Here is a 15,020-nt window from a genome sequence, read left to right on the forward strand (position 1 = left end):
TGGTCGAGTTCTCGTAGCGGACCGGGCCACGGGTCCGTGAAGCCTGCAGAATAGCATCGCGGTCCCTGTAGTGGAACAGTTTAGCCACGATAGGCCTCGGGGGGGCCCCCGGCCGCGGCCGGCCGCCCGGAACTCGATGGGCCCGCTCCACAGCGAAGAATTTGCTTAGGCCAACCGGGGACAGCTGTTGCAGGATAAGTTCCTCGACCACGAGGTCCACCGGGCGGCTGTCAGAGGACTCCGGTACCCCAATGATGCGGATATTGTTGCGTCGGGCCCGTCCCTCGAAGTCCTCAAGCCGCCGGGCCATATGGTCGTTGACCACTCTAATGTCCCCAAGCGCGGCCCGCAGATCCGACACCTCCGCACCCAGGGTGGAGGTCCGTGCATCAAGGGCCTGGACCTTCTCGTTGGTTTTAGAGAGGTCGGCCCGAATCAGGGTGACGTCGATCGCGACAGTGTCGATCTTACGGGCCAGGGCCTCATATTGCGTCGCGATAGTTTCCCTGATGCCCTCGATGGCGCCCATAATGTCCTGCAGGGAAGGTTCCGCAGCGACGGTCGTGCCTCCCCCTGCAGCATCCGGGGAGAGGCCAGCAGCGCCAGGGGACCTCCTGCCCTGGGTATAGCGGTCCATGTTGTTGCTCTGGACCGCTCCCCCGCGCAGTGAAGCCTTGGTCTTGCGCCCCTCCGGACCCCCTTTGCCCGCCATGTGAGCGCAGTCACTCAATGGGACCTCCGATCAAGGGGTGCGCGGGTGCCAGCGAAAGGACCACAAACCGTCGGTGTAGGGGCCGGAGGCGTCAGACCCGCCAGTAGCAGATGAAAGCAAACCTCGGGCAGAGGCCCAGGAGGCACCTCGCCACCTTGAGCACGCACGCCAGCTGATCTCCTGAAGGCCAAAACCGAAACCGAAAGTGCTGAATCGGTAACTGGCACCGCGCTGAGGCCGCTGTTGTTCAATTGCAGCCCGGCCCCACGGGTCACCTTCACCCCGGCCACCTCCGTCGGGTGGGTCCCAAAAGTTCCGGCGACGATAACTCAGGATTCCCAGGTCCGATTAGAGTTTTGAAAAGAGATATATGATCAGCTGGTCTTCATCTCCCAGATTCCATACACCAAATCAGGATAGTCTCAGGATATATTCCGAGGAGCAGAAAGGGTCCGGGGAGCCCTGTGCTCACGCGACCATCTTGGATGCGCGCTAAGCTCCTCTCTCCAGATGGTGAAACATTTGATAACATTTTGGCCAATCAGCTAGCATGTCTCTCATTAAGGACTGAAATATTGCTACTCAAATACATTTTCTTTCAAACCATTGTATTTATTCAGCGTTAAGGGATTGGCACTTTTCTGTTGTTAGTCTTGATGCTGGTGAGGCTTTTGACTGAGCCTATTGGTGTTACCTATGGACTGTTCTATATAGATTAAGGTCACTGAGCGGTTTTTATGGGCAGGCCTATGCTTTAAACCATGGCCTGTTCAAAAGGTTCACAGCCAATCATAACATGACAAAATTATATTTATTGACCTAGGCACAAGGCAGGCCTGCACTTATCTATTAATATTGAACCATTTGTCAAAGGAATAATGGATCCGTGTAATTATTTGTAATATAATTATAAGGAATATACCAAAACAAAAATCCAGTATACAGACGTGTTATTTTGGTCTTCTGTCTGGAATTTGTTTGGACAAATTTGGGATGTAAAAATGTATTCTAATATAATATTCAAATTGTCATTTGGAATACATCACATCGGCTCTATAGAATGGAACATTTCAGATATCTTGAATAAATGTAGGCCTTGCATAGAATAATATAATTAAATGTAATTACAATTTGGTTATTTGCAAAATCAAGCGGGCTGTTATAAGATGGAATAAAATGGACTTCTGTTTATAGAAATCTAAAATGTTTGCATTCTTAAATGTTTAATGTACTTTCATAAACCCCTTTAGGAAATTGGGTTATTAGTTAAGAGGGGTGATGACCCACCAAGTCACTAGATTAACCTGACCTCAATCCCTTGATAGCTATGGCACAGAGCAGGCAGGCCTAACTCATACCAATGCGTACAGTGTTTATGAAGCACCATATGGTCAAAATCCAGCAGAAAGAAAACAGATTCTAATAAATGAAATAGCACCAAAATGACAAAAATCCAATTATGAAAACCAGAGAGAGCAATTCTTTAAGTTATATTTCAATAAAAATATCAACAAAAAGCGATAAGCACCAACCACGGGCAACTGTTCCTAGTAGACCGGGAGCTAAGCACGATTTGAGGTCAACCACAATGGAATGTGGGTCGGAAACAAAAACAAAGTTCAAGCCACCCTGAAGTTTTACCTTGGGACTTAGGAAATGAAACTCAAAAATCTTCAGCAGGACAAGGCAGCAGCCTATAGCCAGAGAGGGCTCCATGAGGCCGGAGTGGGAGAAACCAGAATCTCCAGTCCAGTGACAACACACCATGGTTGGATTGGCTTGGCAGATTTATCCTGGTGCTCTGGAGGTCATTGGAGCCAAAAGGTTTCAAACTCCCAGGTTTTCAGGGGTGGTAGGAGAAGTCCAGCTAGACATAGCCAATCGTTCTAGGAGCTCATGAATATCACTTGAAAGTAAGGACTAATACCAGCAGAGGGCAAAGGCTGGTCAAGGGCAGGTCCAGTTAAGACTAGTCAGCTGGGCAGTTGCAGGAAAGGCCTCTTGTAGCCTGTTGTGTCCCTGTAGGTTGAACAGGAGGTCCACTTTATTACCTTAGAGTTTACTTCTTTCTCTTGGTTACAAGAGAGAGCAAAACCAGTCCTCCTTGGCTCTGCTGAGGTCCCAGACAACAGGTTCATTCCTTTTCTAATCTTCCTCAAGTCCAGTAATGTTGTGAGGATGGTACTGGGGATGCCACATTTACGCTCTTCCCTAACCAATGGTGTAAACGTTCCTATAGAGTACCCTACCCACTTTTTCAATATTTCCAGTGTGCTCTACTACAAACAATCCCACAGTACCCTCACTGCCTAAATCCAATATGGTAATTTCCCTCTCCTCTTAAGCGGAGCCTTTATGCCCATCATAGAGGCGTGGCCAGGGAAAACAGCAACCCCTCCTCTGTGGCCACCACAAACAAGTTCTGGGGCAGCTCCCTTCACACTGGGATTGGAGGAGTCTGGGGGTATAAAGGAAGGGGTCTGCCCAGGTGCAATCTGACATCTGCTTGTGTCTGGAGAGGCAACTTTCAAGTTAATTAAGTTCCTGGGCACTGCCCAAATAGTCATCATTCCATTGTGGTAAAAACACGTCCCCACACCTAAGCATTTGTCTCTACTCTGGGATCAGTTTTCACACCCCATTAAGGGCTTGAGCTTTTAGAGGGCTGCAGCTGGAGGCTAATGGTAATTAGTCTAGCCTTTAGAGGCTTAAGGCAGAGAAAAGGTAACTTTCATTCGAGAATAACATTTCTGGCTGTTTCCCAGAGGATAGCATTACTCAATACAATAGTGCTTCCCAGAGTTTCTCTATAGAACAGCAAGCCTAGCTACAGTGATAATAACTGTTCGGTGCTAGTCATTATAAGGACAAGTATAACATTACATTTTTTCATGTCCTACTTTTAAATACCATGTATAGTGCCTTATGAGCTATAAGGCCTATGTAGGGGTATCATTCGTTTTTAAAAGGAAGGTTTAACCCTGTGAAAAGAGTTTATTTTGATGGTTCAAATTAAAGTTTTAAAACTGTTCTACTCAGGCTACCATCACAGGCTTGAAACCATGGTTTATACTGCCACTGTAGTGGATGGTACAATACGTGCTGTAGTCCACTTGTGACATTTAAATTACAAGCTTGTGGTACACTTTGTACCATATACTAGGGACTTAGAGGTAGGGTAAACATGTCAATTTGGGTTTTGCGACCATGTTTAAAGGGGGAGCACAGGCACAGGCCCTTTACTTCTGGTTAGCAGGGGTAAAGTGCACAGAGTTCTACAGCCAGCAAAAATAGGGTTTGGCAAAAAGGCAAGAAATCCAGGGTGACCTTACAAGAAAGAAAAATTTCCTACACTCCCCTCAATGTTACCTGGAAAAAATGATAAATTATTATAAATCATCAGTCAAATATTTTATGTGGGTATACAGTCAAGGCTAGGCTTTCTGTACAAACGCTGGTAACTGTGCAAGAGGATTCCCAACTCCTAAACTCAGTGTTACTTCTGGGAAAATGGGTTTCACATTTCTAGATTATCCATTCCAAGACTGGAAATTCAAAGCTCTCTCATTTTAAATACAGGTATAGGCCCCTATGCAATGGAAAATGTATTGGTAACATTTTCAACGGTAATGATTTTTTAAAAGTCTTTCTCGTGGTGAAACAAGGTTACTAGCCAAGGTAGTTGCTATGATTAAATTCTTTGGATGCCTAAAAAATGTGTTTTCAAACCCCTCTGTGACACAATATCCCTTTTCCTTTAAAGAATTTATCAGATATGTTGCCAATAAGTTGATTATTTGTTTTATTAAAAGGAGATTATCTGTCATGAGCCTTTTTCTAAAAAGGTAGTAGGAGGGGGGGGCACGGACAACGAGAGGGCAGGCAGGGGAGGGGGGAGAAGGGGGTGAGAAGGCACAGACACCGGGAGTGAGAAGGCACGGAAAAAAATAGAGCTCACAATCTAAATAACACGTACTGTACCGTGTAACACTCGAAGTAAAGGGGCCAGTAACCATGGGAGGGGTCAAATGAGGACATGGCCATAGTAAGGAGTGACAAACAAGCCTCATAATCAATCAGAAGACAGCATTTACGAAGGACAAAAGACACAAGCCAATAAAAAAAATTGGCGGGGCAGAGGGCAGGGCTTTCCTCAGTAGTGAATTACCACAGATCTTCCCTAGAGCAGCGCTTGCGCGCTGATTTAGGCTCGACCTAAACATTGAGTGGCTTTAACTCTGAAAATGCTGTTTGCTGCAAATCTAATCAAAGAGTTTATTTTACAAATATGTGTATATTATTTTCATACAAAGATAAGTGCATTTCAGCTTTAAACAAAATGGATAGTGGTCATAAGAGAACTGGTCCCATGTAAGTATTTTGTCCAACAAGCCATACATTTAAAAACATATTTTTTTTAATTCAATTTAAAAGATGTGTGAGTGACCTGCAGCAACTGATGCATGGTAAGGAGTGCCTGATAGGTCTCTTATAAAGGGAGTTCTGCATCTGATTACAATTGATGACTGCCACCTTTACAAACCATGAAGTACATCTGGCACTGCAGAAGGTGGTCTAATGGTTGAACTCATGAACAAACAACGATAGTGAATGATTCAGTGGCTGTACACAGATAAAATACAGCATAAAGGAGTAGACTGGCAGTAAAATGCAGCTGAATTGTGACTCACAAAAAAGACAAGAAACTGAATTAGTTTGTATATTGAGCAATTGGTTTGTATGAATGAAATCGTGGTTTAAGGAGACAGCACTGCATACTGATACAAATCAGCATTATATATGTGATCTGTCTTTCTCATTTAGCTCCATGCATCCCTCAAAATGTGGAGGCGCAAATAGAATGTGAAACCAATGTGGCGCACGTTTCTTGGGATCCTGCTGCCGGAGCTGACAGTTATGTATCCAACGTGACCGCACCCAATGGAGAAAGTTACTCATGCAGCACACTGGACACCAACTGTGAAATCCCTGCTCTGCAGTGTGGCCAGATATATAACTTTACAGTCACAGCAGTCAGTGAAACATGTAACCAGTCTACCAGTGACCCTGTATCACTTCAAACAGGTGAGCTCATGAGTATTTCAAAGAGTGAGATAATTTGATTGTAGTATTCCTGTGAGCTCCATTGTCATGTGTCTGTTAGTGCTCAGACCAGGGGGCATAGTATCAACTGGAGGGTGGTGGGCAGAGTCTGGTCTCTGAGAATGGTCCTTCCCTTGATGAGTGGCCCGCTGGTAGTAGGGCCTCAAAGAGAAAGACTATTTTTCAGTTCCATCCTTCCCTATCATTTCTAATGCATGTGCCCTTCCGGGAACATCTGTGAGCACCAACCAATTTCTTTCTTGCCCTATAACAGCAGGGTGCACCTCAAGGGAAGGCCCAAGATGAACAGCATCCAAAGATCTCTTGAAGGACAATGTAGGCTCTGTCAGTTCCTGAGACATCATCTGACCTATAAACATCATCCACAGGCATAGAACAGGATAGGGCTGTTAACTCTCACTGGATCCCAGATCTCAGTGGCATTCCAGGTGTTGCGGGTGGGTTCTCTATAGTAAACGCTCAGAGCAGATTCTTCATGTGACCCTCAACACTCAAACACATGCACACAAGACCCAGCTCTCTCTCTCTCTCTCTCGCTCGCTCTCCCTTTGTCTCTTTCACGCTCTTTAGGGCGATTAACCATATACACAATGCAAGAAACAAACAGAAGAGAATAGAGGACACCCTCAAGCAAGTCCATTAAAAACCCAAATTATATTATCAGAAGAAACATAATGCATCAACTCCCTTCCCACGCCTGTCTTAGCCAAAACTTGTTCACGCTTGTCTGGAGATGTCCAGGTGCCAGGCATGCATGACACGAACAACATCTTAACCTATAAGCTGTCTTGAACATCAGCATTCACACAAGTGATGGAATGGACAGCTGGAGGATGAAGTCCTTCTTGTATTAGCATACAGCAAATATCACAGCATATGCATGGCTCCTATTGTTCAAATGTTACCCTGTATTATTTTTAGGTCTTCCCTACAAACAGTTTCTAGCTGTCTTTTGTCAAAGAGCTTTTGTGGACAATACCAATACTGACAAATAGTTTTGCTTGCCATTGCTTGGTTTTCATGTTAATGTCACTTGCTTGCATCTTATTCAATAGCTTTTCTTCTTCTTGTGCCTCCCCAGGAGCACACCTCCTTCAATATCCTTTTGATTGGAGGGCTTGTGTCTTTCCATAGCTCCATATAAGGGCATTACTTTTTCCTTTTTCTGTTAGCACTCTATGGTAGTTTATGTGTTTTCTTCTTCTCTCTCCCATATGCTCCTGCCCCATTACATTCCTACCGCCCATATTCTCCATATTGCTTCCCCTAACCTCAGTTCTTGCCCCCTCTGTCCTTCTCCCTCCTGCTCAGTTCTTTTTGCCTTTTTTCTTTATTTTAATTAAACACTGCCACCCAACTTTTTTCTTGCTCTTCCGTCCGTTGCTCTTGTCACTCGGCTGGATTTACTTTCAGTCACCACCCTCTGCCCTATACACAGCCGCTGGTAACATCGGTGGGGCGGTGGGGTCGAGTAAGGGGGGATTTCGAGGGATGATGCAGAGCGACCACTGTTACCTGCAGGGACCGGGGCCGCCTCTACACCATTTCATGATGAAGCATGCGCATGTATACATCATGACAACTTTTTTTTCTTTTTATTTTGTTGAGGATGCCTTTACCTTTTGTGTGTTTTATGTAATGCCCTAAATGGCTATGGGAGTGCCCAGACTTGGACTCCTAAATTGCTGTTCTGCAGGATCCAACTATACCTCACTGACAGCCTACAGCTGCGTGTGGCTCCTTCTAGAGATAGCCTCTCCTAGCACTTAGGTGTGGACTGTTCCCATGAGGAGCAGGGTCAGAACTGATTTTCATATGGCAGGCCATTGTCTAGAGTGGCATATTGGGCGAAAATGACAGGTTGGAATGCTACACCGATTGCCAGTGGTTATACTATTTGCAAGATTCTTCCCATCCCCAGCCTTGTGTTTTGGTATTGGTAATAACCATGCAAAAAGCATTGATAAAACCAATAGGTCTGCAATGGCTAAGCCCAAAGGTCGAGACTAATTGTGTGTAAACCAATGTTCCATCTCTAACGATAATGTCTGATTAGTAGTTAAAGGACCCACTTCACCTGATACACCAAAAAAGACCTAATAAGACATTCTTATGTTTCTACAGCTCCATGTATTTCAACAAACATAAATGCACTGATTGATTGTGGCAGCAACATCGCAACGGTATCTTGGAGCAGTGCAGATGGAGCTGTGAACTACACCACCATTCTGAGTCGACCTGGGGAAGCGCCACACTCCTGTGACACAACAGGCACATCATGTGAAGTCAGCAGCCTGCAGTGTGGCCAGACATATAACGTGACTGTAACTGCATTCAGCGAGACCTGCCGAGGGTTGCCCAGCCCTGTTCATTCACTCCCCACTGGTAAGGGGGGTCACTGTGGGAAAGTCTTGTTGCTATGTGTTTGTAATTTGCCTTCGGCTCAAACCACCACTACACACTACTATTTGTATTCATGCCTTGACGGCTGTCACCATTTGCACTTATGGGCTTTACAAATAATACACTAAGCTAAACTTTTAATAGCAATGTACCAACAGTTGTAATGCACCATCAGTTGTACGTCACAACATCGAGGTCAGCAATACCGATCTGCCACAAACTCACATTCACAATATCGACTGCTACACTACCATATCGTTGAGGTAAGTATGTATAGGAAAGTATAGATTTACTATCCAAAACTTCATATTCACTAACCTTGACCACATTGTGGCAGTCAAAATGTTGCAGGTGACTATTTTGACCACAAAGTTGTACTGTACCCAACCTCTTCTCGCGCCAACATATGAGGAAGAGCAATAGCTAAGTTACATTAACTTTGGTAATACCTTAATTCTCTCAGGTTCAAGTCAGCGGTGTCACACTCACAAGCCTACATTTTTAAAAAGTTAAGAAATCTTTGGGATGGGCTGGTAATTTAAGTCCCATGCTCTGTTTTGGTTAATAATATTTCCTTTTCATACCTAGTTATTCGATTATGCAAGCAATTAGCCCTTTCATTAAAGTGGCATTTGAGTGGTAGGCATCCTTGACTGTTTTTGACATGTATCTAAAGGGAATCAATGAAGTGTGAACAGCAGCTTGAGAAATATGTACCATGTAGCTTGAGAAATTAGTATCCCACTTATCTTAGACGTCTAATGGGACATAGTAAGATTCCTCTGGGAAAATCGTGCTAAATTGTATTGTATTTATATAGCGCTTACTACCCGGACGAGGCGTCAAAGCACTTTTTGGCGAGTAGCTGGTGTGCACCTCTAAAGAGAGGGTTTTTGGAGCCACAGAATTTTTTTTTCGCCTTTTGTGCCCGTCTCATTCTCTTGAAACAAGGCTAATTGCGAAGCAGTTTGCTGAAATAGCATCCTACTTCGGAATCCAAAAAGGATTAGTGGTGAATTAGTATAGTGTAACTTAAGTTTCACATAGATCAATCAATCAGGGAATTGTAAGCGCGCTACTCACCCGTGAGGTTCTCAAGGCACTGGGGGGGGGGGCCGCAGATCGGTTTAACCAAAGAGCCAGGTCTTGAGGGTCTTCCTGAAGGTGTTCACATAGTAACCTGGACAGTATTTATGTGCCCATCATATATGGACCCATCATTTCCTGTCCACTATACAGAAAGCCACACAAAAGACACATGTACATCGCTGTATGAAAAAGAACTATCTGACAACAAAATAAAGGGCTTGAATTACAAAGCTATATGCATGTTTAGGTTTGTGTAAATTTAGCTTACACATGCAAATAGCCTTTTATGTGTTCACAAACTTTATTTTAAATCCCTGTACAAGGATTTGTACACATGACGATTTCCATTTGAGTAAATCTACCTCTGTGAGTTCAGCCCAAGGGCATGAAGTCCCAGACTGCACCCCGACATCCTAGGGGCTCAATGCCTTAGTCCACCAACAGCACTCACGCTCCAAGCTCACCATCGCGGTGCATAAAAATGTGGCCCGCGTGGGCCGTTCCACACATCGGAGTGCAATCAGAAACCAGCACAGGTCGTATTTGGAGCTCATGCATTAACACTGAGTGCACTATCATGGATTTTATCATGTATTAGTAAGCTTTGTATGTGCACAAAATATGAATAGCACACAAGTTCATGAACTATATTTTGCCAGCATACTGAACTTTCCTAATTATAGCATTTTGTGTCTGCATGAGCTTATTCCCAAAAGAAAATGACACCACTGCTGGAGCTGGCTTTCCTTTGTGTTGTTGGCTTTTTGTCTCAGCAGTGACTTTCTGTCTAACATTAAGACCCCAGGGGCCATATGTACGACCAAGTTCGCAAATGGCAAATTGGGCTGTTTGCGACTGCTAATAAGGGTTGTAGCATGTACAACCCTTTAGTTTGCGAGTTGGTAACCTATTGCCAACTGAGAAAATAGGTTTTGTGAGTTGCTATTAGGAAGGGGCATGCTGAAGGCGTCCCTTCCTAATAGAGATTCGCAGGGGGATGTCCGATTGTTTTGCCTCCCCAAATGCAGTCACAAAACAATCGCAGTTACCACCAATTTCAGTGGTTTGGCAATGAAAATATGTTTAAGAGCAGGCAGTGGTCCCATGGACCACTGCCTGCCCTTATAAAATGAAAAGAAAACCATTCATTTTTTTTTTTAAACGCATCCTGTATTCCTTTCATGAAAACAGGCTGCATTTTAAAATAAAAAGTTGATTTATTTAAAAAGTAAACACAGACAAGGTCCCAGCTGGCCACCATCCCTGTGATTGAAGTCCATTCCCAATTGGTCAGAAATTGCAACCTGCCTCATGAATATTGATGAGGCAGGTTATTTGCGACCCCTTTGGGAATCACTAAATGTGTCTGGGACACATTAGTACATTCCGTCTTGCGAGTCGCAAATTGCAAGTTGAAAAAAAATCGCAATTTGCGACTCGCTAACCAGAAAGGTTGTACAACTGGCCCCAGATCTCTTTCATCCTTGCCTGCTCTTCCATTCTTCGGTCAACTCTCCGCCTTTGTCTGTTGTCTCATTTTTTATTATCACTTATAGGTTCCTGTCCTCCCTTTGATGCCTGTTTTTCTCTTCTCCAGTTCTTCGTCTCTGGTGACTGGTCCATTTTATAAAGCTGGCGAGCACCTCTAAAGAGAGGGTTTTTAGAGCCACAGAGAAAACCTTTTTGCTTTTTGGGCCCATCTCATTCTCTTGCAACAAGGTTAATAGAGAAGCAATTGCTGAAATATAGCGCCCTCTTGTGCCCTTTAATAGCAGCTTGGTAAGGCAGCTACCTATAGTGGCGAAGCCCAGCCTGGTGGGCGGGCAGGTTTGTTCCCGCTGCCGGCAGCGAGCCCCAATGGAACACGAAGGCTTAAGTCATGTGTCTTTCTGTTGCATCGGCACAAAGGCTTTCTTTACCAAGCCTTCCTTCTCTACTTACAAACGGTGAAAGCTGCAGAATTGACCTCAACCGGGGATTTAAAAAAAAAAACATAAATATCTTTATAAAGTCTGTTTTAAAAGGATGCAATAAATGTTCTCAGCAGCGTTCATGTTGGACATGAGTGTAGCTCTTCAGTGGGGTGGACAGACACACCAGGGTCAACCTTGACCTCTAGGGTGACTACTGTGCATTAGTGCATGTCAAACATCCTGTGATTTTGGGTAAATCACTTAAGCTCCCCGTGCCTCATAAAAATGATTGCGTCCATCTGTAACGCAACTGGTGCTCAGGTAAAGCGCTCTGATACCTTCGGGTCGAGTTCGTGCTATGTAAAACTGCAACAAAAAATTTATATATATGCCTGGCGTGAACATCTCCTCCAGACCTGTTTTTTCTTTACATTCCCGGACCTGTAGCATTCTTCATATTATACGTGGAAGGCTACCATTACCAGAATGCAAAGAATCAAAATACTGGGAAAAGATCAGCTACACATGCCTGAAATTTTGAATGACCACCCAAAAAAAATTCTGAATGCATTGGGGCGACTTTGGAGAGGGGAGTTACTCGCTGTAGACACCATAAGCATAAATCCCAAAAGCAAACTTACTTTGTTGTAAGTTTGATGTTTTTTTGGTAATCACAAACTACGAATCTAATTTTACTGAGAGTAATTTTACAACTGCGGGGAATACACAGTCAGGGCAGAGAACGCAGCGCATAAAAAGATAGGCATGTTTTATCTTTTTATGTGCGGAGTCTCCGTCACTGAAACAAACATTTTAGAATTTGTTCTTATTAGGTCCTGTTCGAAATTTTCTAGGTCTGTGAAGTTTGTGAGAGCAGTCTTTGAACTATTCATAAATAACAACCTTTGCAAATTTGTTAGGGTGCAGATTGTATTTACGAGTTTGGTTTATCAAGATGTGTTTCCGTGGAAATGAAATGCAAAATGTTTTCATAAGTCCATCTGCTTGGCTATCAGAAATCATATCAATCTGCCTACAAAAACCTTCAAAATTCTAAAACAATGTGTTGTCATGGTATTTTATGACTCCTCGGCCAATGGTTGAATCTAAATTCTATAACGTGAGACGGGTAACTGTAATACAACATGTAACCTGCCCGTTAAATACCATAAAAAGCAGCAAATATAAGTTTGGTAAAAGCCATCATTGTACATTCTATATTCTGTGGTATAGAAATTCATCCTTAAAATACATTTGCTCAAAAACACCCCACAAATGAATACAAATCCCTAGTATAAAATGCAGGACTTGAAGCAAAACATTTATTAACCTCTCGCCTTTCTTAATCGTCCTCTTTGCATTTTACCTAGTATATTGTAAGAATTTCAGAGAAATTAACTATTGATTGTGTCATTTAAAAAAAATTGAAACAGTCAAATTACCTTTGTAATTGTACTATGTGGTTCAACCTCCTAAAGCATTTTAGATATGTGTAGTAGACAGGGCTGAGAGGCTGCAGAGTAAAGGTAAGGGCCAGAAAAGGACAGTTCAGTAGCCCGAGCATGTCTTTCTCTCACATACCTTTCCTCCATCACAGTCCTAAGTGCTGCCCCACAAGACAAGAGTATCACTCTCATGACTCATGCAGGACACTATTGCTGTTCCTACGTAAGCGCACAACAGTTACAACACTCTACCAATTATTCACAGCCCCAAGGGGGTAGTGTGCTACCGGTCCCGCTCATGCGCTTCACACCCCCATCCCCATCAATAGGATAGAAAGAGCTGCATAAGTGTTTTTACAATACAATATAATACAACAAATGCCTGTAGAGATTCCAGTACACTAAGAGTGTTGTATAGAAAGAGGAGGATTAGAGCAGCAGAACAGGATATGACATTTCGTATGTGCCTTATTCCAGTTGAGATGGAATCAAGTTGGCATTCTGAAAAAATCACAAATTCCAGTATTATTTTACTTCCAGTTCCTTGCATCCCAACGAATGTCGAGACACGAATTGATTGTGAAAGTAATGATGCAGTCCTGTCCTGGGATCCTGCGGATGGCGCTGTAAGTTATCTCTCATCTGTTACCGATCTCAACGGCAACATGGTGGATCCATGTAACTCCACTGAGGCTAGCTGCAGTGTCAACCAGCTGAACTGTGGCACAACATTCAATGTCACTGTCATCGCCATGGGGGAAAGCTGCAACAGCGCACCAAGTGCCGTCGCCGAACTTATATCTGGTAGGTACTCAGGGGTTTCGGGTCATTCACAGGTTATAATAGTGATTAATGGCCAACATGATTATTTGAGAACTATTAATTATAGGAAACATGATGTTTGTGTGCTAATGTATCTATGGACTAATAACTAAACACTGTGGATTCATCATTAATGTACTGGCAAATTTTAGTGATAGATCATCCAAGGCATTGGCTATTTTTCCTCAATTGATGGCCTAAAAAGCGATAGTGCTCCCTAACTCTTTGTATGTTGTTTCCTTTAAGTTTTCTACCTCAATTGCATTCTCTCGGTTTTATTGCAATGTATATATGTGCTGTGATCAATGTCCTATCATCAAAAAGTTAAAAAATGGCCTTTTAAAGTCAAAATGAGACCCATGCTCTAGCAGTCAATGCAATCAGTGGACAAAGAATGATAAATGAAAATTGCAAATTTTAGGCTTTAAAATTTGAACCATTCTTTTTGAAAAAGGGCATTTGCAAGGTATATTTAAATAAGCTAATGTTGACTACTGTCACTAGAAGCTGAGGACCCCAAACCTTCTCTATACATTTCTGAGGACACTCCTCCTCATTCAAATTGTCTTTTAGTGATTAAAGTTTGAGAGGAGGTGCAATTGCATGTTCCACATATGCAGTTCAGTAGACGTTCATGATTTCTGGCCCCAAACAACAATGAAGGAAAACACACGTATTCCTATGCTTTTTTCTAGCCAATGGTAGCACATCTTAGTGTGTTCTCTATCTTTCTATGGATCATTACAGAGTGATTAACAACCTAGGTCAGGTAGTTCATCTCAGCCCAATAGTAATGAGGAGTAACTTCCATCCTGGCAATGAACAACAAGTGCAAAACCAACAAAGAGTAGGTTGCATCCTGGCCATGACGGACAGGTCCATTAACACCAAGTAATGGAGCCTCCGTCTGGCCAGGAATGTTTGCTGTCAGCTGTGCTTCATCTTTGGCCTGACTTTCCTTACTGTAGCCCAAGTTAAAACATCTACACCATGGACGTAAAACCACCAAACATCCTTGGGCTATGAAAGTGATATCTAGCACCATTTTTCCACTAATGACATCACAGTGTTGGCCAACCTTGTTTTAACCTTAGCGTTGGAAAAGTCTCTTATCTGTTCTACAAGGCTAAGGAAATACAGCTCCTAGAGCCCAGTTTACTTTCTGTTCCTGACAGCACTTTCATGACAATGTAGACTAGGGCTAGCAAGAGCAATGTCAGGAAAATCATACTGCAAACCAATGGTTGCATCTGTCTATCCGAAGTGACACCCATGATCTTCAGAAGGAACTTGGGGTACACATTTCTGTGTTTAACACCTCAGGGGTTATACATGCAATTCCTTAATAGATGGTGCTATAGACTTTATGACTATTGGGCTATTTTGTGGGCATAAAGGCTCTAGAAACTATCTTGGAATAGATCCATTAATTCAACCACATTTAATGCCTGTTTCATGATAAAATCACATTTACAATAGACCAAAATGTCATCCATGCCCTTCTGAACTACA

The 15,020-nt window shown here is 43.2% G+C and overlaps 1 protein-coding gene across 1 annotated transcript in view; it reads left to right on the plus strand.

The window, feature by feature from the left end:
• LOC146834707 (uncharacterized) overlaps positions 1–15,020 on the plus strand; it is a 293,340-nt gene that overhangs the window by 135,175 nt on the left and 143,145 nt on the right. Inside the window, exons 26-28 of the mRNA XM_085602223.1 lie at positions 5,537–5,797; positions 7,961–8,221; positions 13,227–13,490. Coding sequence (XP_085458349.1) covers positions 5,537–5,797; positions 7,961–8,221; positions 13,227–13,490 — 786 coding nt within the window. The remainder of the gene's footprint in view (positions 1–5,536; positions 5,798–7,960; positions 8,222–13,226; positions 13,491–15,020) is intronic.

This window comes from Triturus cristatus, chromosome 4_2, assembly GCF_964204655.1.
Source record: "Triturus cristatus chromosome 4_2, aTriCri1.1, whole genome shotgun sequence".
In the NCBI taxonomy this organism is placed as follows: domain Eukaryota; kingdom Metazoa; phylum Chordata; class Amphibia; order Caudata; family Salamandridae; genus Triturus; species Triturus cristatus.